Source organism: Accipiter gentilis, chromosome 12 (genome assembly GCF_929443795.1).
Source record: "Accipiter gentilis chromosome 12, bAccGen1.1, whole genome shotgun sequence".
Classification (NCBI taxonomy): Eukaryota; Metazoa; Chordata; class Aves; order Accipitriformes; family Accipitridae; genus Astur; species Astur gentilis.
In genome coordinates, this window is record NC_064891.1 from 7176446 (window position 1) to 7201888 (window position 25443).

At 37.9% G+C, this 25443-nt stretch overlaps 1 protein-coding gene across 3 annotated transcripts in view; it reads left to right on the top strand.

The window, feature by feature from the left end:
- The window catches only part of RAP1GDS1 (Rap1 GTPase-GDP dissociation stimulator 1), a 103514-nt gene that overhangs the window by 25918 nt on the left and 52153 nt on the right, over positions 1-25443 (top strand). For 2 of the 3 annotated variants that reach the window (XM_049815336.1, XM_049815339.1), the window contains exon 2: positions 10800-10910. In XM_049815336.1, the coding sequence (XP_049671293.1) occupies positions 10800-10910 (111 nt within the window). The remainder of the gene's footprint in view (positions 1-10799; positions 10911-25443) is intronic. The other variant, XM_049815337.1, reaches the window with a different exon arrangement.

Sequence of the window (25443 nt, forward strand, 5' to 3'; positions counted from 1 at the left end):
GTATATTGAGAAATAAAACCTGATATTCTCTGGTGTTTGAGACTCACTAAGAGTCATGCCTTTGGAGATATACCAGCTAACGCATGATAATATTATGTCAATTGACAACATGGGAATTGCATAATTTTAACTGTTCTTGGGAGCTAGTTGTGGGAGGCCACCAAACCAAACAATTCATTTCCATAGTTTGGGCTAAAAGGTCAGAATCTGGTTGACAAGAGGAGGCGGCTGTTGTCTTGTGAACCGAGCGCTGTGGCTACATACAGTGGCCAGCTGGTTGGCTCTTTCATAAAGCCAGTTCATTGCAGCCTGTAGTAGCTTAAATCCTGGAAGAAACCTACTTACTTCTTGGTGGCCACTCTCTTGTCCTTCGGCAGGGACTGATAAGGAGACCAGCAGTGCTGAAAAAAAGGATAGCACTGCAGCCTGAGCTTCAGCTCCCAAACATTCTTCACATGAGCTGTCACATAATGTATTGCTCCAGATCAGACCTATGGGAGGCAGGATGAAGAAGGAACGTAACACCCATCACACCCAGCAAGCAGAGGTTCACAATGGTGCACTTACAGAATGTACTTTCAAATCCTTAATTGTGTGTTACCCTTCTTTTTTCTAAGCAACCTGTTCAGTGCATTTGTCTAGAGACAGCAGTGCCCCTGGCCTTGGTGCTTCTACACAGCAGGGCTAGTAGCGTAAGTTTTGACAGAATCTGTCAATGTGAGAACATTTTATCTATTAAAAAACATCACTTTTTTGTTAGCCAGTTACAGAGAGTAAGAAAAATCCATATGCACCATGATGCACCAGTATTTGTCTTCTGCATTAGCTATATTCTCAGGATATAAAAAAGTTGAACCTTAACAGGACTCACTATTTGAAGGCTTAGGTTGTGATATACAGTTTATAATTTTCTTTTTTTTTTTGACATACATCTATGCCTCAGCTGTTACTTCTGATGATGGTATGATCTCTTCACCAGGGAGATGAGTTGTTAGTTTCTTCATGTAAATACAGTAGGAAGGTTATGAAGATTGCTACTTCTGTGCTACATTACCTGTACAGATTTCCTTGGAAGAAACTGTTTAGGGACTCCATGTAACCTAAGTGGGCAGATAAGAACTACACAAACTCCCAAGATGCTGAAGTTAGGCTTTTGACTGTCTTGCAGTTTTTCTTTCTGTGTTATTGCTGCCAGTAGCTGAAGTGTCAAAGAACATTTCTGTTTTGTAAGGACACAGGGCAGGTGCCCTACCTTGCCTTAGCCTTTTTTCTCTCCATATGGGACAATTGCTGCAGTGAACTTTGATTGTCCTCTATATTCAAAATTCTGATGCTGCTTTCCAGAAGTGCAAGTGCCCTGAATAGTAATTTGGAGAGAGAAATCACCTAAAGATTGTCTTTAAAAAGCTTTCTAAAAAGGGAAAAGACTGAGATCTATTCAGTAGGGTGACTCTGAAGAAATTAACTGCAATATGCATGAACTTATGAAATTAATATATTTCTAAAGAGAGTCATATGAACATGTGAGAATTAAACCAGAGGACACAGAGGAATTACTTAGGGTAGAGACAATAAGACTTTTTTTTCTACATTCAGCACCTAAACCATTTTTCTCTGAAATTTGACTAATCTTGATACAATACATCACTTAGGATAAAACAGGTATCTTGCCTTCTTTATTATCAGTTTTATAATGGAGCATTGAATAAAGCTACTGAAGTGGATTCAGTTTTGATTGCAGACGATGTTGTGGGGTTTTTGCTCACTAAGGACCCAGTGAGAATTTAAAAGGCTTTTGCCTATCAAAAGTCCCAATTAGTATTTTCTGTTATGCCCTGCATGTCTCCTGGGTTTTCATAATGTAGCTCAGTGAAGATCAGGGACCTGGAGAAAATAAACTACATGAAAATAAAATGTGCTGTTATCTGTCAATTAAATGTAATTCTTTACAAATTGATAGCCATCTTGTGTACGATTTTGTGTACTGTTCCTAGTAATAAAGTACCAGAAAAGATCTTTCCATAAACTGAGAACCATATGTCTTCTTTAGTTGAAATAATTAGCTGATTTTTAAATGAAATTAATGCAGTACAGATTCTCTTTATCAAACAATATATTTCTTTATTATTTATGAAAAAAAAAATTATCTATTTCATTCTTCCTTTAGGACCTGTTTTAAGCAAGAGCTTCTAGGACTTTCTGTAAATCAGTAAAAGTTGTTACATTAATTTCACTGAATTTTGATCAGTTTCTTTGGACCTTAAGATAATTCCAGATCTTCAATGTTTAGTTATGAAATATAAACATACCTAAATCTCTACCACATTTTCCTAGGGAAGGGACAAAAATCTTCCAAGATTCTACAAAAATCTTCAGAAAAGTCATTCTTATAGTCTAGCCTTTGCAACTCAGGATTTCAGTAATAGGGAAGGGATCATTAGCATGCAGAAACCAATTACAGCAGCTACAGATCAATATACCTTGCAATAGCATAAATATGTTTGTATTAATTTCTATAGTTTATCTGTGACTACAGTAAAAATAATACACAAAATTATTTTCAAAGATCTCAAATTTCCTCCAAGGCAAAAAAACCAAAACAGAAAACAAGAAAAAAGTCATTTTAGTTATCTCTGTTTCTGATTATCTTTAGCATTGATCCTTTTAATTCTACTTACAGACATGTTATTGAGGGAGTTCAGAGGTAGTAAAAAAAAAACAACCAACACCACACCACTCTCTTTGCTTAAAATTAACCAGAATTCTACAGCAATATGAAAATTTTGCATTGGCAAGAGATTCCAAATGAACTAACTGAATGCTGGCTGGTGCTGCTATGTTTAGGTTTCTATCCTGATTTTGAATACAAACTGACTAAATAGTTGTTAGTGTGTATAGGCTGACCTGATAATTACCAAAAATAATTAGGTAGCTTGCTGCTCAGGTGGCAATGAGTCATGGTGTCTCAGTATTTTCAGGTAATAAAAATGAAGCTCCATGAGAGATTGACGTGTCAGAACAACAGATGCGGGAGCAAATGGGTAAATGAAAGAGTAACAAGTCTCTTAAGACCAGATGGTGTATATGCAAGATTCAGAAAGTGTTTAAGAATGTAGCAGCAGAACTGTTCACAAAATTAGGCACTCTCATTAAAATTAGTTACTATGCTAGAAAAGTAGAGCAAATGTACCTAAGTTAAAAACAGGTTGCAGCAGGAGCCCTGCAGTTAACGATCTATCAGTATTTCCCTAAAACTAGTAAAATTAGTTGGAAAAAAACCCGTTAACCCACATCAGTGAACATGGTAGGACAGAAACAAACAAGCAGGATTTCTGTTAAAAAAAAAAAAAAAAAAAAAAAAGGAAGTTTCTCCTTGATTAAGATGTCTGGATTCATGGATTTAAGTGTTAATCTGGTTTAGGGCCAGGATAAGCCTCAGGACCTGTTCAGCACCAAAGATGCAGCTGATAACACAGGAATTACCTTACTGGCTGTGGAGAAACCACAGAACCCAAAATCTTTTCCAGCTTGCTGCATCCAAACATATGGCCCAGTAAAGTCCAAACACGTCTGGGGAGATTTGTTTGGCCATCTTCTCTTCTTGGTGAACCAGAGCACTGGGGCACAATGTGACAACGCAAATGCCGTATGGCCCACCTGTAGCCAGAAGTCCGTGCGCCCAATTGTCTTATTTCTGACAGTGAATGACCAGTAGCTGATGTCTGGGAAAACACCAGAGCTGGGGCAAGTCCAGGGTGGTATTCTCCCAATTCCCAGTAATCTGACATTTAGGAACTTCCTAATCCAGGAGTTTTATGTGTATCATAGTATTAATAGCCATGCATGGACTTTAGTTTCGTCATAATTTTTTTCTAATTGAATAAATTAAATGAATCTGTTTATAGTTCCAGCCTCTTAACAGTTCCACAGTTTAATTACGTGTGATGTGAAAATGTACTTTCTCCTCTTTAAGTTTGTTGCTTGATAGTTTCATTTTGGTATTCTAGTTGTTGTATTAGGAGAAACAGTAAATATTAGCTTTCTTTTCATTACCTTAGCCCTATTCATGATTCCATACATCTAGATCATTTTTCTACCCTGTCATCTTTTTTTCAGAATGAAGAGTCCTTGCCTATTTATTTAACTTCTTGAGGAGTAGTTGTTCCTTACCTTTGCTCGGCCATATCTGTGCCTTTTCTATTTCTGCAGCATGTCATTTGCATCATGAGATGCTTAGAGTTGTATGCAGCATTAAAAATGTGGATGCATACTAATCATTTAACAGTGGCAAAATAGTTTTCTATTTCCTGTTCGTTTCCCAAGAAAGCTGTTAACCTTTGAATTGTCATAGACCATTTGGTCTCGTCTGTCCTTACCAGGTCTTCTGGTTATGCATCCTCAGGCAGTTTAGATGACCTCCTGCTGGGGATAGCCCCAGGCTGCCAGCACACATCTTGCAGGGCAGCAGAGCAGAACCAGCACCCTGCAGCTCACGCTACACCCATGCGCCCTGGAGAGATGCTGTGTCTCTCCAGAGACAAAGGAACAGGGATGCTTTCAGACTGCCCATTCCACTCTTGGCATAACTCACGGAAGGAACATCTCTAAGGACCAAAGAGGAAACCGGTGCCAGGTTGTCACTTGGAAAGGTTACGTACAGGATCACCAGTGCAGCCAAAAGCATCTTGTTCAAACAATGCTAAGTGAAAAGAGCCACCTGCAGATATAACCAGCACAGCTACAGCACCCGCGTCTGTCTGTCAGCTTTCTGAGACGTGTTTCTCTGTGCCTGGAGATCCTTCTCTGACAGTGCCGACTGAACAATGCCTGCAGAACAGAATCTGTAGTTCTCAAGTGGCCTAAATTTCCACAGCGGCCAGGAACAAGAGGGCCTGGTAAGGAAAAAGGGCAACTGCTTTGATGGCCTGCAATGCCATTATGTAGCAGAGAAGCAAGATGGAGCACAGGTTCCTGTAGCACATGCAGATCCATCTCCTGTCTGCGCCAGGCAGTTGCTAATCCAGTCTGTGAGTATGTCAGATGTGGTTCACATCGGGTTTGTCCCACCTTGCGTCCTGGCAGCACGTAAAACACCACATTTGCAAGGACTTGCTGTCAGCCAGGCCCATCTGTTTGCCATTCCTGAGTAAAATGCTGTGGGAATCCATTGAGTCACACTGGACTTTCTTTGCTATTAGAGGAGCACTGTTACTTCTATTATTTTTAGGAGACAACAGCCAGCGAAGTTTCTGCTGGCATTACCTATCAAAAACTAATTCTTTACCACCAGCCTCTGACAGCATATATCCACCTCCTAATTAGATGCCAAGTTTCAAAATTTCCTGGATGGGCTAAGAACAGAGTTGTTTCTAATGATGGATTTGGGTGGTTTGACAGAAAACACTATACACTTGGGAGTGCTTGAGGGCAGCTGCTGTAAAGAGAGGAGGGAATATTTTTTGGCAGTGGCCTAAACACAAGGACAAAGTTCTTTTGTCCTCAGTAAACTCTGTGTATTTGGGGTTTTTGCATGTCTAGGACAAGGTTATCTTCTGACAAGGTATCCAAAGGCAAGCTTTTCCATATGTAGATTCAAGAAGGACCCATCCTATGCATTCCTGCCAGCTTATTCAATGTCCTAGGAACTAATGGGCTCTGATAATTTTGGGCCAGTCTTCCAAGGTTCTCAAATAATATAACCTCAGAATACACCTTTTGTCAAAAACAACTGTGGTGTGTCAGTGGTGGATTTGCCATATAGGTTAGTTTGTACTGAAATTCTAGGCAGTTAAAGTCCATAAAAGAAAATTAAATGATTTCTGAAGTCTAGTCCATGTAGACGTACACACTTAGATTTTTAAGACATTTATGCCATTATAACACAAGGAGACCCATAAAATGGCATCATTCCTTCTGCTCACTTTGATGTCTCACTGTTTCCTGAGAGGCAGTGAAACAGACTCAGAAGGCTCTGAGGCTAATACAGCCACCATCCCTGTAATAGCAGAACTGCTTAAGCTTCTTTTCTTATCTGATCAGCCTGTTTCAGTACGTCCCATTTCAGTATCTATTAATTTTGAATTCCCTATCTGTTAAGTTGCATGTATAATGTAATAGTCCCTGCAATAACAACAGTATATTAGCTGTCAATAAAAACATACAGGAAATGTTAATGATATGTTCAAACAAAGTCTTACTTTTTAAGAAAATATCTGTACTGGAAAAAGATCACAAAATATATGAAAACAAACTGTCCAGTCAAAAGCTGTCCATCTAAATACTCAGCTAAAAGATTCTAAATAATTTTTTTTAATGTCAGTCTTAGAAGATCGCTTTTTTGTGTACCTTGACTTTTTCTGTGGTTTGGATGAAGATGCTGTGAACTTAAGGCAAAATTAGCAAGTTGGTTCTTGTCTCCAGAAGCTGCATGCCTAGACACTATTGGGTACCTTGTAAAACTATTTGCAGTCTAGCCAGCATTCCTGTGGCCCTGACCTTAAACAGGGTTGATAAACCACCAAGTTTTTATGAGATGAAAGAACAGTTGTTCTGTATAAAACAAGTTCGTGATTGAAAATAGGAATGAATCACAGAAAATCTCCCAGAAAAAAGGGTATGCTAAAATGAAATGGAATATTCAAGCATTCACTTACGTTAGTTTCTGACTATTTTTCTCTGTAAAAATGCCTGCGCAAAAGATAGCAAAAGTTTGCAAGAGATAGTAGTAATGCTGTGACACGAAAAGCAATGCAGGCTACTACAGTATTTAAACTACCTCATTTTTATGAGTGTTAGTGCAGGAGTAGTTATCAGGGGAAAACAAAATGCAACAGTAGGTGGAATGGGCCAGACAGGTCTGACAGGTCTTGCCAGACTCCACTTCCTGATTTATAAATTTGTATCATTAGGATACACAGGATTAAGGTCTGTGGGATTCAGGGCTTTCTGTCCAGATAAGGGAACTAATTCTTCTGAAAGCAATCCGGTAAGTCAGGCATAAGTATGAGCAACTCCCTGTGCTTCGGGTCATCAACAAAATAGTTGATACTTCTGTTAAACTTCAGACTTGATACCTCACAAACTCACGACCTGATACAAGATTGCTGAGCAACTGTGCCATAGGGAACATTACTAGCCTTATTTTTACCTGTACCATACTGATCTTGCCACCTTAGATCTTCCCAACTAATGTGAGCTTTCACATGACCTTGCATATTGACAAAACCTCCTTATTCACATTTCCCTGACACTCCGCCAAAAAGATTCTTTATATTGTTTTTATCCAATGGGTTTTTATCTCTGAGAATCTGATCAGCCTATGTAGTAACAAGCCTGCTGGAAACAGCTTCTATAGAAAGAGAGGAAGAGACAGAAAGGTAAGCAGGAGATGATCACAAGAAAACAACAGGGGTTTTGTACATGGAAGACAAGTATCTGCAGCTTCTTCCCGAAATGACAGGTTCAAGGCAACTGTGAAACTGCAGAAGTCGGGAAGCTTTGTGTGATTGTGTGGTGAGAGCCTGCTGGAACACTGCAGCTCTTCCTCTCTGAATATCCCTGTCAGTGTCATCTCAAACTGTAAGGTTTTGTTCTTTTCAGAACAGCAAAAGAAAAAAAAAAAAAAAAAAAAAAAAGATAACAAAACCTCTGAATCTGTTTAAGATGTATTTGCATATGCCCAAGATTCTTAGATTTTGGAAGTAAATTTATCTTCAAGGGTGTTGACCCTATTTAGAAAGGAGACGTGCTTTGACAGAAAGAATCAAACTGGGCAAATAAAGTCTTTCCTGAAGGGTGTTTTTTTCCTCAGTGCCTGTAACCTTCTGACACTGTGCCAAGAAGTCTGTTTTTTCTACGATATTCCTACTTAAGTTTTCTTCTTTTGCACAGAAGGAGTAAGTCTCAAGCTGCACTAAGTTTAGAATTGTAGGCTTGTTAAAAAATCAAGGATTATTGTAATTTATTTTAGAAACACACTTTATGCATATGGTTTCTAATTTAATTTCTGTTATTATTTTAAAAGCACTTATAGTATCCAGTCATATCTAGTGAAATGGAATTTGGGACATACTGTAACATTCTTTTGTAAGACATTTTAAAAGTAACATGACATACCATTGCCACAGGTGTCCCTTGATGCTTGAAGTGTGTGTATAAGTTTGAAGTTAAACATCTGTGTATGTCAGTGGGATGTGCATATGCTCGGTATCATGAAAAATTGAGTTGTTTTTCCTAGGCAATGAAATATTTGGATAGTCACATTTGAAAATTTTGCCCAAAATGCATCATTCTTCACATCATATGTAACTGTATAGTATAAAAATAGAGGGCTTTCCCTAGAAAAACTTGACATGGTGCTGAGCAGAAAGGGGAGGTAGGAAAAAAGTCTGGTGAGACCTTGATAACTCTATTGCAGGTTCTGATGTGACATGGAGTGGAAGAAATTACAAGTATTTGAGGTAAAACACTCATCTCCGCACAGTAAAATAAGGAAATAAGTGGGAACTTGTTATTCATTGGGCACATGCAAAGTAGAAGAGGCTATAAGAGAAATAAAGTCTGGATGTGCTTACCTGATAACAACAGCCTCTCTCCATAGTCTGCAAAAACTGGTGTGAAGGTGAATTTTTTAACTATGCATTTTCTTCTTCCCCAGATTGTGGGAACTGCTAGTTTTTATATATGTATGTAGTAGATTTAGTCCTCTCACTATAAATGGTGAGACCTATATAACCTTTGCTACAGTTTCAAGGCTAAGTGTGTGAGTATACAGGGAGATGAGATGCCTGTAGGATGGAAGAGAATTAGTGCTGTATTATCAGAAAACTGGAGAGGAATATGAGAGGGAGGTGGGTGAGGAAAGTATATATAAGAGGAGGTGGAGCGCACAATATTAAATTGTAGTACTGGGGCTGGTCATTGGGTACCCTGCACCTGTGTCTTTTGACAAATTCCAGTGATATTTCCTGAATAACTAACTTAAGCAATGAGACTTTGCAGTGCATGTTCAGCTCTACTGTTGGTTAAGTGTCATTCAGTAAATGTGCTGCAGTAAGCCTGCTAGACAGTAACATAAGTCAGTACAAAGGAAAATTATAATATTTTTTTTCTTGGTAGCTTGTACGAGGAGGTGTCAGTTCAGCATGGCAAGGAGAGGTGGTAGGGATGCAGGTTTGAGATCTCGAGGAGCGCAACCAAGTGCAGCTGCCCCAAAGGCTTTTACAGAGTTGCATACTGCTGGCTCTCTGCATTTAGGAGTGATGGGATTCCTGCCTACAGTGCAGCTAAGAACATGTTCATTACTGAATAGACAAACTAACTGCCTAATAAACAATTTCATGATGAATTTCATACCTAAATAACTGAGCACTTCAAAAATGAAGCATCTTACCTTTATCTATGTGGGATATTGGGCTACAAAAGCATATGCTAATAAAAAATGGAGGTGGGTGAAAAGCCACAGCTTTGGCTGAGAAGCAGAGCAGCTCCAGGAGTGAGATTCCGCTCTCTTTGTGGGATGCCTGCTGGTTCTCCACTGGGCCGCCAGTGCCTCAAAGTCAAATAAAAGGAGCATAATGGGAAGTTCTTGCCATGCTTCCTTTCCTGTGCACCATCCCGTATGTGGGCAAGTGAAGAGGAGGCAAAGCACAGCAGCTGCCAACTTGTCTATGAAGGGGGCTTCCTGCATTGCTGTGAAGCTCTAAGGCAGCACTGGGTGCCTTTCAGGCTCAGAAGATACCAGTGATGGATTGCAAAGAAACTGTACCTACAGTTCTGTAGGACTGGGGTCAAGGCTTTTTGGTAGCCACTGGGGAACAAGAGACAGCTAGGCACTAACTATTTAGCTTTATTTGTTTTGAGTAACACTTTCTGCTTACTAGCAGAGTTGGCATGGAAACTGAATCAGCACTCATTTTTTAAAAGGATAGTCCATTCAGAGTGAGGTTAGTCATCAGCAGGAAAACCAAAAAGACTCAGGCTGCAGCTGCCAACACTTATACCTTGCTTGTGAATAGACAGAATATTCAAAACGGTAGCAGTCATATTACCCCAAGTTTTACAGGAAAAAAAGTGCATCTATTGAGAATTATATTATGTGGTTTGGGTGTTGGGGGTTTTGTTTGTTTGTTTATTTGTTCAGGTTTTGTTTAAGAGGGTAGAGTTATTTAATTATCTGAAACAGCAGAACTTCTTATTTCTAGAAGATGCCTTATGTTTTTATGGATCAGTTGAATTTATAGAGTTAACACAGTTCATATAAACAGTGGTGCTTGTAACATTGTGGTGGAAAATGGCATAATACTTGAAAGGCTATAAGCTTAGCACTAGGGATCTGTGAATGTATAGCCAAGATGGAAGCCTACACAGCATGCCAGAAATGGGATTTTCAATTACTTTCCCTTTATTGATGAAAAAATTCAAGATGTGCTTATTTCCATCATATTTTTTTTCCCCCACACACAAGGATAGAAACAAAGAAACGGCTGCTGGTTTTCTGCACCTACTAGGCTGAGAAAGTATTGATGGCTAAATTGCTGTTCACTGGCATTTCACAAAGTGCCTGCTGGCATCCTGTTCTCAGATGCAGGATGATAAGTGTGTATTTAAATCTGAAAAGTTTAATTTCATCTATAACCTTTGACTCCTGGCTTTTTGTATCCTTAGAATACGGACTATACATACCTTCTTCATTGATACAGGATCTTTTTTACTTTACAGTAACTATTTACATTCAAGGCTATAATATTGTTACGAAACTGATGAGGACACTGATTTCTCTTTTCTTTGTGTTTACCAAGCAGATAATCTAAGTGATGCCCTGAAAAAGCTGAAGATAACAACCACTGACAGCAGAGCTGATAGCTTGGAGGGATGCTTGGACTGTCTGCTTCAAGCTCTGACACAAAACAGTAAGTTGTATGGACCTTTCAAATTTTAAATCATATAGTGAGATCAGTGAATTAAAATGGAGGTAGTAAAATGTGGCAGAAAGACTGACTGAAGCAGTAGGCTGCTGGATTTGTTGTTCTGGGTTTTGGGGGTTTTAACCCATACATCTGTAGCATTCAGGTAGCATCAAAGACAGTATCAGTAAATACCTCGATATATGGAACAGCTGTAGTCCAGTCCTTTTTCTGATATGATGAAGTAGAACATTTACTTCTCCAATTCATCACTCAAGAAAAAAAGAACAGGGATGGACAATTAAGCCTGATAGGATGAGGAGAGAGATATGGGAGCTGCTTGCTAATTCTGGTTAAAAGAGCATAGTTCCCTATTTCTAATGTATTTTTTCTCATACTTCTGATCACATATTTCTTATTTCCAGTAGTTTCAATTAGAAGAAATAGGCTGGATATCCAAAGATGGTCCAAATTTGACATGTGGTATGGTAACAAAAATAACTTAAGAATGGAACAAGATGTCTTTTTCACCAAAAGCTGTAGAATGTGTGTCCCCACTTGCACTAGGCAAAAAGGTATGGTAAATGAAGATGACAGCTTATAAGACTTTTCCAAGTTAAACTTTCTTAGTGCTTCAGATGGTGGCAGGAGAAAAATCTGTGTAAAATTTCAGGTCAAAAACTTGTCAGGATAGATACAAGCCATGATTAGAAATTCTTTATTTAAAAAAATGTTAGTCCTTTGTAAATAACAATACACTCGAAAGCATATACTATTAATAAGTCTTGTTTCTCTTCTGTGATGGTATTCTATAAATCACAGCCTTTTGGCTTAGTTGCTGTAAAATAATTCATGAGGTTTTTCACAATAGAATATAACCACCATCCATATTAAATCAAATATGGTTTATAACAGTCCCTGCATGTAATGGTAGTGGGTTTTTAATTCTGATTAATTTGCAAGGAGATGTCAGCCAGGATATTATAAAATATTTGGGATTTAGGCCAACCCATTTTTTGAAGATGCTAAACCATTTTTCTTACAAGTGTGTTTATAACGTATATCCAATACTTCAATCCAACTTCCAATTAGAATTGGTATTTCCAGTACTTTTAAGTCTAATACTTAAACACTAAGTACTAAAAAGAAGATGGTATGAAAAATGACAAAGCACTTAGTGTAAATAACAGAGTTTATCATTTTGCCTATGAAGGTCACATAGCTATGTCACAGAACAAGTTCGGCAGATGCAAAATAATTTTGACTAATATACAGCAAACTTACCGATGCTTCCTTGCAGCCAGATTACTTTCTTCCATCCCAGACTAGGGATTTGCTCTTCCTTCCAAAATCTTTTCTCTTCTAGTCTCGTAGCTGCCAAATCAGATATGCAGATTATTAAGATTTTGACATCTCTCATTTGGGCAGTTTTACAAAATATAGCTATGATCCCTCTACCATTTACCATGTTCTTTGTGTGTAAGTCAGTAATATGAATATAACCATGCTGAGCTGCCACATGATACACATCTCGACATATTTTCAGTCACCCAAAATTGAGGGCAACTAAAATAACTCCTTGAAAATTAGATGGGTCAGATGGGACAGTTTTTTCAACAGCTTGCTTGTGACTTAGGAGCCTGTATATCAATTCCCTTTCAAGTGAATTAGACACTTTGATACCTATGCTTTGCTGAGTCTTTTTGGACAACAGGCTTTAGTTCTCAAGATAGTTTGATGATTTGGAAGAAGAATCCTCATAGAAGACAGGTTTGTGTTTTGGAATAAATTTGTGACAACAGCAGTACATTCAAAAGACTTAAGAGATTATGAGGTAAAATGCACGTAATAGATTGATTCAACAAAGAGACATAGAATCAGCTTTCTAAACACTGCAGTGTTTGAGTTATTATTGGGCTATCAGTATGTTATGACTGTCCTTCCTTTGACCAAAAAAACAATGAATGTCCTTCCTCATAGTTCACATCCATCCAGTTAACATCTTAATATGGATTTTATTGATTGAGTGATTGATTTTTAGTTACAGTGTGTATTATCATATATATGATATATATGCGATACTATATAGATATGGGATACACACTGTACCTCTGTGTCTGTGTATAAATTATTATATAATTAGAAATCTGATTGTTTATATAAAACTACACATTAATTGTAACAGAAATAATTTAAATAAGATTTCTCATATAACTATTCTGCTGTCCTTTAGTATATTCCTATGTGTATGATTATATTAATGAAGTATACATTCTGATTATAGTTCAGTAAATAATCTTATTAGAGTAACACTAGAAAAATAAGCCATGCAAGGAATAGAGTTTATTTTAAGAGAATTCTATAGGACTGTGATTTCATTGGGAGTTCATGTTGGTATCGTAAGTCACAGAACTTAAAGGTTTTTTCACTTCATTAAGACTTGGAGATAAAAACATTATCTTATATAAAATTTAGTATGTTACTAATACACCAATGCAACCCACTCCCATCTACTGCCAGCCAAAACCGGCAGTTAAACCGTTGTGTTAATACACATTGAGATTTTTAACATTTACACATTGAGATTTTTAACAAAGGAAATAATCATTTCTGCAGCTTCAATTCGGGCATGTTGCATGTACGTGTGAATGTTTCGGAGACCATTACACTGCTTTTAATGGCTAACTGCATGCATGCAACATAGGGTTGTAGTTGCTGCAGAAACATAAGTCAAATTCCTTAGTCTCTAACAATACAGTGACAACTGCAGTTCCATTTACTTTGCATACAAACTTTTAACTTTTTATTATGTTAAAAGATTACAAGCTACTTTCTTCCCATATTGTCTACCATATAGAAAGGGATAGCAAAGTTATGATAAATATTGTAGTTCTTAATTTCTTTTTATGTAATCTGCTGCTTTTTCTTTTGTTTTTCACGCTCCTCCTGACAGCTGATCTTTTGATAATCCCAGACAGGCTGTAGTGCCCTGGAACATGGTATCTCCTGTCTGGCTTTACGAGCTATTCTGCCATTTGTCACACCAATCAAATTAAGGTGTATGCACACACACGTGCTATACGACACAAGGGTGAATCAAATAGTTTGCTGAATATGATAACTGCTGGTAAATATTTGGCAAGCCAAATTCAAATGGTTTTAGCTACTGTTTGTCTAGGAAGATAGTTGTATAGCCCTTCACATTCGAGACCTGCGTCTGAAAATCCTGCACAGATGGTTTCTTTAGAAGACATTGTTTGGGGAGATGTATATTCCTATTTATGCAGATATTTTAGTTCTTATCTGTAACCAGCACTTCTGGCTGAGGCCAGTCATATATGGAGTAGCAAGCTTGAGGCACTAGATAAAACTGAGGGCTTTAGGATGAAAGAGGCAACAAGGACAGAGGAATAAGAAATAAGCATGCATTAGAAATGCTTTAGAATAATAAGAACATACCTCATTTTGTGTAGACTTCCTTCAGCATTCCCAGTGAAGTCAACTGGCATAGCTGGGGACTTTGCACCCATAAAGCCTGCAGTAACAAAGACATGCAGTAACCTTAGTCTAGATTCCCAGCTAATGTTAAGTCGGCACAGCTTCTATCACCTCTGTGGATCTACCTCATTCACATAAGCTGAGATTCTGTCCACCTTACTTCTGAAAGGCAAACACGAATGCTTGTTCTCTTTCCACCCACAAGTGTTCATCATCTCTAGATTGCTAAACTTTCTGTGATTTAGATTTTTAAAGGAAGTCTGTGGTGCATGATCCATAAGAAATGTTAGCAGCAAAGAATAGAGCCAGCCACGCACTGAATGAAATACTGGCTTCTACTGAATCAGGAGGTGAAATTCATATATTGCGTGTGTTTTCTTTGAAAAACTATATACTAAAACAAATGACTCCATTGTCTGCTCTGTAGAATTTGGATTCTTTCTGTATAGACATGGTTTGATATGTTGCTGTCAAGAAAGAATTTTGCTGATCTGGAAGCAGACTGTTTACAGTAATATGGAGTGTAGAGTGATCATAACCATCAGAAAAGGCAAAACCCAAGGAATTACTTTGTCAGACAATATGATTCTGAGGTTCTGCAGCTTTTTTTAATTAATCTTAAAAAAAATCTCTGAGATTAACTGTGCATTGCAAAATTAAATTTAATTTTGTGTTTAATATGTCAGAATTCCTTACATTATAATTTGAGACTTTTTATAAACAGGGGTCATTTTCTCTACCGCCACCCCCACCACCCCCACAAATGGACTAGAGTAAGAAACAGGTTATCTTGTAGCTGCTTTATAATAATGGGTGTAAAGACAAAAATAATTGAAGTTTGCAGAAAAATCCACAGGAGGAAATTGAAGGAGAGCTCTGGTAGGTGAATCTGTATGCATTTTTTGCAGAGAAATGCAGTTGTGTCACCTCCCTGTGCTCACTGCAGAAGGGTGAGCAAGTTCCCTCCCCCTGGGTTTCAGGCTGCCCTCTGACCAACACACAAATGTCTCATATTTGTCTGAGGTCCACAGCCATCTACCTCGAGGTCGTAGCCATAGTTATGAAAGCTGTATATTTGGTCTGATGTTTTTGCTAAGTTTCTTTCATATTTAGCAACTTTGGAATTCAAGGGTATTTTGTGTTTTTTTTTTAAATGACGACTTGCAGAGGAACATCCTCTGAAATCTCCTTCTTCCCCTATGTACAAGTGGTACTGAAAGTTACGCTAAAGATGCAAGGGAGGCATATTAGCTTTCCTGACCAACAGAAATTCTCAGTGCAAATACTGTAGAAAAATGACAGTATTAAACACCAGCTCCAGTGGCATCATTAGATTTGGTATATTACTGAGTTTTATTATTTTTTGAACAATAAAAAACAGCTGAATGTTACAAGCTCAAGTTACTTTCTATTTTGGAACAAAAACCTATCTTGTGAAAAAGAAAACAATTATTGGTTTCAAGAGTTTTGTTCTAAAAGCACAATGTTTTACTATCATAATTCAAAGAACATAGTAATTAGAAGTGAACTAGTTATGTGTGGAAAAAGATCTGTGAGACAATGGATACAATTTCATCCATTTATGATTTTTTTGGCTCAGATATTTTAAATTTAAGCCTTAATCAATGGCAAGCTAAACTAACAGAGAAAAATATGATAGCTTAACATATGCTTTGCAGCTTGAAATCTATTTTTAAAAAAAAACTTCTCAAAAGGATGAGTAAAGCACTTATGCACTGGAGACAAGTATTCTGAAAGATCGTACGCTTACATTTCTGGAAAGAAGTAGTAAATTCTTTATTTTTTATCTCGCACCCAAAAATACGGGTATGTATTATTGGATTTTGGGAACAATAGGTTAATTGTATTGCATAGGCAAATACAACAGAAACCAATATAGGCCATCATTTTATATCAACATATACAGATTTATACCTATTAAGAGCCCTATCATAAATATTGTACCTATCAAAAAAGTACAGTTATCCTAAGATCCTCAAATAGAGGTCCACAAGAAAGGACTGCCCAAGAAAAAGAAAACAAGAAGGAAACAGAGCTTTTCTTTTAAACCACAGGCCTTCTGGGACATCATTATTGCAGCAACAATAACAAAAAAATGTTATTGCTAGTCCAGACATGCTGTGTTTCAGATACAAGAGGTTATAGCAGAGATAAATAACCCAGTTTTGACAGATAAGAAATCTGAAAATCTGCTGAGAACATTATTTTTGGCTCTGATATACTCAGGGTAAGAGGCTGAAAATGCCCACTAATCCGAGCCTTCAGCACCTGGCTCTGAAAAATGTCTGACATGTAATTGAAGTGCAAAGGCTAGCACATGGATTTGAAACATTTTTTTACATATACTTTTTGGGAGACTAAGAGTATGAGTTTACAAGTTTGTGTGTAAAAATGATTAACTAAAATCACAGCAATAAAGATGAGCTTAAGTAAGAGGGCAGGGCCCCAATTTTGAAAGGGATTTAGAAATTTTGAAAAGCTCTTACAGTTCAAAAAAGAAGGTTTAAAATAATGCACTTTACCTTGAAGATGTGGTTGGCTAAGATGCCCTATTTTCTATTTGTTGAGGTATGCTGAGACCTGGCAACTCAAGGAACCATCAAATGACACATGAAAATTTTAAATTCATGTTTGAAACTGGAAATTTCAGCATTATTCTAAGGCTCCTTTGGCATGTAATTTTTCTCCCCATAATGAACGCAGTTTCTTTATGCTATTTTGTTTTGTCCCCAAACATATTTTGGCTACATACCATAGCCATGTTTTGTTTTGTTTTGAATATACTCACTGTGTTGTATCAGAGAAAGTACCATTATGTTACAAACTTCCTGGGCAACTGCTACTAAGCCTCTGCCATCACTTCCTGCTGTTTCAGCTTTATAGTGTTGAGGTCATGAGCTCAGCCCTCCTACCTAAAGCTTCTGTTCAGGTTCTCTCTTGGAAGTCACCAGTGGGTTTTCTGAAACGTGTTGGTTCCTATTTGATGGCGTCGCAGAGGAGGATGTGTTAGCATCTGGAATGCTTAACAAAATGTTGGATTTCTGCAGACACTGCAGATTTCTCACATTCCTTCATCAGTGAGGAAACTTTCCATCCAATGCCCTGAATCTTCTGTAGGCACTTGCTTTCAAAGGCATCTAGTTTCCTGTCTTTAATGTTTTGGTGGATTTCCAGCTCTCACAACCATATGTTAACACAGAGGTTATACTTGAGTTGGAAATTCTTCATTTTATTCCGTTTTTTATAGCTGTAGTTTCCATATGTTGTTGAATTTAGTTAGTACTTATGCTTTTCCTATACTTGATGTTCCTTTTTCTGATCTTCACTGGCCATAGAAAATGGAACAATTCCTCTACTGGAGCAGAAAAATCGTGGAGAATTTAGAGATAATGTTTTGTAATTTTTAAATTCAGGGCTTAACTGAAAAAAAATCTGCTTCTCTGAAATTTTAAAATGTATTATTGTTGCTATTATTGCCTTTGATTTATGAAAAAATTAAGAGCTTTACCTATTTTTATCTTTCATTTTTGGGTATTTTTGACAGTTCAGTGTACATACTCTTATTTATTCATTGCAGAGTCAGGTAAGTGTCTATCTGTTTAACTTTTAGCATGAGAGTGCTATCTGATTTCAGTGAAATCTTGTACCTCTTTAGTACACACAGGATTAAGCAATAGTAATTTCATCTTTTGTTTTCCTATTCCTCTCACACATTAGTATGAAAGTAAAAGACGTGCTACCCTCACACGCCAAACATAGAAAAAATTAAGTTGTAGAACCTTTTGTACTAGCAAGAGTTATTCTAAGGTATAAACATTACCTGAAATCACTTGCATTTATTCCTATTGGCTAGACATTTTAAGCTTACTCCTTTCCCTTTCTGAAGCATGGAGAAAAAACTTCACATTTCACAGCTTGCTCAAGCAAACCTGTCCTTAAACATCACCAAACTAAACTTTCTCTGTTTTGAAGAGACTGTTTGAGCAGAATCAGAGTAAAATGAGGTGACAGTCATTTCATATGCATTCTGACCAAGTAACTGTGAATGCTTGCACAGTATTATAGCTTAAAACAAAACAATAATTGTCTATAGGCCCTATTCTGACCCTCACATGTAAAATTAACTTTGGCTACTGTTGTTTCATACAAATAAACAAAAGAGCACTCAGCATCCCCACAAGATTTAATACATATCACTAACAAGTAAGGTGTAACAACACAAGCCAGTGCACAAGTACATCAAGGTAGCATAGCACAAGCAAGTGGATAGACAATGCTTCCAATTAGATCAGTGGCCTATAAGACCAATGGATAACTAGTAGAATTAAGTCCAATGACAAACTGCATTTCCCTGCTCTCTTATTCCTCTTTAATCTTTAGCATCTCCCTTTCTTCTTAGCAGCAGTCTGTCTTCCAGGTGGATTTTTGGTCCTCCTCAGGACTACCCGCCCAATGATCCCTAGTATATGTTACGCACCTGTGATCCTAGGAGAAGGAGGCTGGCTACCCATGGTTGTATGCTTAGACACAGCAGACACATGCCCGCATGTTAGTCCTGATATGTAAGTGTCCTAGCCTGAACATTTAAACAAGCAACAGACATTTATGGTGTATATCCATCAAAAGGAAATATGCAGATGAAAGCTAGAACATCCTCCTCCAAAAAGACAAAACCAAAACAGTATTATTGCCAATTGTCTACTGAAATCTATAGTTATCTGCCGAGATTAAAGTATTCTTTAGGAAGATGTCGGCCTTAGCCCATGACAAAAATTTTACAACTCATTATTCCTGGTATGTCTTGGAAACTGCAAAAATATTGAGTAACACTGTACCCAGAGTACCTAGTACAACTCATTTTCTTTGCGTATTGGAAACATGAACTGGTGTCTGTTTAGCAACTGCTAAATCTTGATCCAGCTTCTTTGGACTTCAGTGATGCAGGGATAATGTATTTAATGTCTATTCAAACTGAGGGAGGGAGAGGGAATAGAAATGAAAAAGGAAGAAATGAAACTAAGTGGATAAGTAACAAGGAACAAAGTAGTGCCTAGGATTTTTCAGAGGAAGGAGAGAAATGGGAGAAGGGAGGAATAGATTTAAAGATAAAATTTTTGAAAGAAAAAACCAAGCTAAATGCAGGCACCTAAGCGGCGATCGATGCCATATCTTCATAATTCTCACTGCCCTCTACAACAGCTGCTTACACTCAGAATCTCTTGATTTAGCTCAGTATGTTACTGTAGCACACATTTAGAGCACAGAGTAAAATTAGTGAAAGGAATAGAAAGAAAGATCCTGATTCTGCCAACATTTACATATATTCTTACCTTTAAGGACATAGATTCTTATGTTCTGGTAGTCGCACTGAGCTCAAGAGGTGTATTTCTATGTATAACACTATATATATGGCAAAGCATTTGCATGTTCAGAGCCAAAGTATGTACAGCCTCTTTTAGCAATTACTTTGTTTTGGGTCGCCATCAGTCTTGATTCTTTGATGACACTAGGTGTCAAGGAAAGTGTTCTTCCTTCAAAGGTGTATTTCCAGTTTATTTCTTAGCACGCTGTCTTTCCTGAGTGTCATATAAACCTGCGGGTTTTTGATGGGGAGTATAAACCTATAAAATTAAAGGAAAAAGCATGACATATGCATTTAGCTTTTGCCATTGAATTATGTTTTACAACATCTATATTAGTAGAAATTAATATAACATTTAACATAAATTGGGAATATTTTGCATGATCAAAAATAATTTTGATTGGCTTGTATGCATAAAATCAAGTCTTACACTCACATAAATCGTGATAATGGATTACAGAGGGAAAATTTTTGGCACGATCATTTTCATATGGAGAGATAGTTTTGATGAGAAAATGAAGATAGTACATAAAACCCTGAGGAAGGTTTTATATTCTGCTGCTAGGGAAGGCTTAGGCCTGCTTTTGCACTAGTGAGGATGGAAACCATCTTAGTGCAGACACAGTTTCTACCAGCTAAAACATTCCTTTGCTACAATACCTTGCACCACATCCCTCTGAAAGTAACATTACCAGCAAAACAAGACTTATTATTTTTGTACTTTTGGCCATATAGCTGCATCAGCAGTAAGGGTTTGCTGGTAGGAAGCTGTCAAACCAAAACCCCACATCTTAGACCAGCGTACTCATACAAGCAAGAATTTCTAGTCTGCCTGTGATGCAGATGATCTTTCGTAGCAGAGCCAGAGGTTCAAACTGAATTGGGCCAGCTCAGCCAGTTAAGCTCACTGCAGTCCATTAAGTTTACCTGAGAAGATCTCTAGTCAAATGCCTTTCTGAAAGTTGGGGATCCTGATGGATATTTTGTAAGAGGGAATTTTGGCTCAAATACTGTGTTATAAAGCATTCCTTCTTTTTGCTGAAGAAGAATGTTTGTTGCATCTTAACCTATAAAGCTGTTGCCTTTTCATGGCACTGTATACCCATAATCCAGAAATGTTTCATCATAAGGGCTGTATATAATATATTACTACAGTATACCTATTTAATTGGAACATACTAAATCAAGGGGACTGCTTTTATTGGACTGTCTCCTACCCAGTAAACTGGCATATCCTAATAATGCTGAATGGTAATCACTGCTGCTTAGTGAGATTATGTTTTACATAAATTCCTCTTAATAGTGATGTATTTAGTTAGTGCCAGATAGTTAAATGATATTTTTCCAAGTGTTAAATTCCAAGCGTTATTCATTGAATGAATACACAGTGTGCCAAATAAAGATTAAATATTGTATTTTTTTCTTCACAGAAGGTATCAGTGAACAGCAGTTCCAGATAATAGAATTGACAAATTTCTTTTTAGATTGCATTTTTGAAATACAATATGAAAGCAAAGGAAAAGGCTTGCCTTTTGAAATGCAATACAGAAGCAAAGGAAAAGGCCTGCTTTTTATGAAAAATTGTATTTAGAGATCATGTAATTCACAATTTCAGGTCTGAAATTTCATTCTTAGTTTTGTCCCAGTCCCTTATGATTTACAAACATGATCTTTTTTAGATTAGCTTTTCGTTAAGCTACTTTGGTGGCAAAACTTTTTAAAAACATCAGTAGCTAGAAAATTCCTCTGTATGTAGATGTACTTGTCCAATAAGCACTGGGCAGAATTTTACAGCAGGCATTTTGAGCTTGCTTGAGAGCAGTCTTAAGAGATTGCTTAAAGGGAATATGAAACATCTCCTGCCTGTATAATGCACAGCTTTTAAATCTGATTTGATTTTTAAATTAAATTGAATTTGGAAAAAGGACTTTACACTATGGACCTAGTATTTCTGTTATACACATTGAAAAACTAAAGCATGAGGATACTTAAGGCTTTACTCAGGGTCCAATAGTAAGTGCAGTTAGTACAAATAGCAGAAGAGGCAAATTAAAATGTCCACGCAAGCTGATTGTAAAACATGAAGGTGCTAGTGGATGGCATTTGTACTAGAGATGCCAGACGACGAACTTGGCAGCTGAGGCACTAATATGAAACTCTTTCAGCAGCTGTCCTACCAAAGGGGTTACCTCCTGCAGAGGGCGAGTCAGAAAGGGGGAGCGGGGGGACTAACAGCTCAGATAAACCCACCAAACTATGTATCATGGCTCTAAACCAGATCCAGTTCAGGAACTCAGGGGTTCTGAGCTGCCTAACTTTAATATTCTGCCTTGTGCTGTGACATGTCTGTGGAAGTACCGATGTGCATATTTCTTCATTGAAGGCAAAGCTGGCATGTGTTTTTATTAAATTACTTCACCAGTACCTGCAACAGGCTATTCAAGGGGTGGGTCTCATCCTGAAATTCACTTTTATTCTCTGGATATAGCTTTTGGAGAATTTAATCACTGGAAATCATGCAGCTAGTTGGTTGGTGAATCTGTCTCTCCATCTGTCCTGTCTTCCTTGTTAGAGCTGAGATTTTAATTACAAACATCTGTGCACTATCTCGGTTTCTTCATTAAAAACAGGAATTGAAGTTGGCCTGTTGTTGCTGGCAGAGACAGGACAGAGCAAACACCATGATGGAAACATTCGCACAGCTAAAGGAGAATCCTCCCTCCCTGCCTCCTAGGGGTCTAGTTTGAAGGATAGATGAGCAAGCAGATTGTATTTGTGGGGATTTCCCCATGTGAGGAGGAGCATGCCAAAAGGAAGTTATATTTATACATTTATTTCTATATATAAATTATTATTAGAGGAAATATTTTTTTTTCTGTAAAAACAACTCTTGATAATCGGAACAGTCTTTTTTGCTAGGTATGTTAAGCAAAGGCCTCGTTATAAGTGGTGCATTCTTTGTTGCATGAGAGCACATCATTTGTTTCACTGAGGTTCATTACAACCCACTTTTTGTGCTCTTGTAGTCAGACTAAAATCTCCATTTTGTGGTTTGGAAAATACAGTGGGGGGGGGGGAGAGAGAGAGAGAGAGAGAGAGAGAGAGAGAGAGAGAGAGAGACAATGCTTCTTGAGGGAGGCCGTATAAGGAGACGGCATCAATACTTGCTTTTGGTCATGTGAACCTTTTTTTACTGTGGTGGTTAGAAGGATGTGCCAGTTAGAAAGATATCCCTTGCTCCCTTCGTTCTCCTCCTGTCTGCTGTCTGAAAGAGCAGATGGAAGGTTCCTTTCATGATATACGTGGCTCATCATTATTTATTCATGTGTTCATCTTTCTCTTTCTGGTGAGAGTACATGTAGGAGGGACATTATAAAGCCAAGGTAATTTTCTGCAGTAGTTTCAGGAGGTTTATAAAACATCTTTGCAGCTAGAAATACATACATTTTTCAAAAGAGTACATTGCAAACACAGTTGGCTTAATAAAGAGGACACTCACAAAGCTGCTTATTTACAATTCTGTGGTGTGCCTCATTTCTCATGTAAAGCTCCACAACATGGGAATTATTGCAGTGCTAGCCTTCACTACTGTTGGGTTACATCTAATAGTGTAACTTAAACTCATTGTGCATAGAGAACAGGAACGGGGAACCTATAGTTTGCTTCTGCTAGCAAGGGCAAAGTAGTAGCACTTCTGACAGATATGTCCTTCCCTTCCCTTCCCTTCCCCCTCCCTTCCCCCTCCCTTCCCCCTCCCTTCCCCCTCCCTTCCCCCTCCCTTCCCCCTCCCTTCCCCCTCCCTTCCCCCTCCCTTCCCCCTCCCTGCCTTTTCTTTCACTTGAAGGTGGATGAAATGATGCAGAGAGGAGAAGATAGTGAAATAGAGAGGAGTGAACTTTCACAGGAAATAGAGCTGAGAGGAGAGAGAGTGTAGAATTTAATTTGAGACACTCATTGGATTTTTTTCCTATAGTGATTTCTGCTACTTAATTAAGCAGTCTGATAGGCATGGTGCTCAGCTCTCCAGCTCTGATCTATGGCATTAAAGAATTTCATGGCCACACCCTTTATTATTCTGACTTCAGGCACTGCAAAAACCATGAAAAGCAAGGATATTGGCATTTTAATCACCCAGCTAAAACATTAATAAGATTTGGGCACTATGTGATCTAACATACCCTTTGTCTTGTTATCTAGTGATATAAAGAGACATCTAAAGCCGCAGGTTTAACCTTAGAGGTTTTTTCCCAAAATTATGCTGCTGTGGCACGTCACTGGATTATATTGTGTGCAAAAGGGCTGTTTCTAAAGCAGCATTATTACAGTCCTACAGTTTCTTTGCTTTAAGATGGGGGCAGTGGGTGCTCTACGGGTGGGTTGCTGTGTGCAGACTGAAAATCAGGCTTTAAAAGAAAGCATTTGAAATCTGGATATCACATTTAGCAAAAGGATTTTGAGGTGTGGCAACCTAATGTCAGGCTACCTAGATTGTTAGGTTTCCTTAAGACACAAATTGAACAGATTTGAAAGGGGGTGCAGTTCTACTAAAGGAGTTAAAATGATAAGCATAAGCCAGCTTTTTGGCATGTGATTAATGTTGGCTCTAATTTCCTTTTTCTCCATTATTGAAAGCATGGGAGGAGATTATGTGGTGGAGATTTTGCCTAGATCTTTCTTGCCCCTAGAGAAACATTTGGTTTTACTTGCTCCAACTACAGCTGACACTACCTTGAAATAGCAATTCAGAAGATGACAACTGAAATTAGATTCCAAAATAATTTAGCCTCTAATAATTTACTAGGAAGCCCAGAATGAAGCAAGCATGCAGCAGATTCATATCCTTACAAATAAACAAATAATACCTCTTCCATGCATACACATGGAGACAGGAAGCCAGGCAGGCTTTTTCCAGCCTCTGAAGAGAGCAAATAAAGGCAAGAATTGAGGGTTGCCTATGCTAAAGCCATTAGCAATTTCTAACACTTGCAGCAAAACCCAAACTATTTCTCCTAGGGCCAGGCAGTGGTAGGGTGCCAGACCTTTGGCAACATCAGTGTGTGATCTTCCAGTCTTAGGTCTGTAGAAGGAAAACCAAATCATGGTTTTTACAATCAAAGTGAAAATACTGCTACATAAACATGACCCTTCATTGTCCTCTCCAAAATAATAATGCCACACGCACTTTTTCCTTTATTTCTGTCCCTGTATATGTCCCTTTGCCTTTTATGCAGGACTTGTGTTATATGAAGCTGAGCAAAAAAGAGACAGAAGTGCATGGGCGTTAATGGGCGGGCAGTCTAAATCCATGCTTCCTAAAGTCCCTGCCCTAACAACCATGCCATTCTCCAGTTGCAAGTGGAAAAAACAAAGGAGAAGAAAAGCTTGGCTTGATTTAGGGTGGGTATTTGCTTTTCAATGCTGTCTGCAGCTGGAGTCCTTTACTACCACAGTTATACCTTCAGTGCATCCTGCAGAACAGGGTCACATGCAAGACTCTTAGCTCATGTTTGCAAGTAGCCATGAAGTAATTGTCCCATTTGGGCACTTCTAAGAAACAGCCACTGCTTATATACTTACAGTTGTGCTGAAATAATCTTCAAAACCTCTGACTTGGTATTTTCTTTGAAAGCCATGTATTTCAACACTTGCTACCCGAAC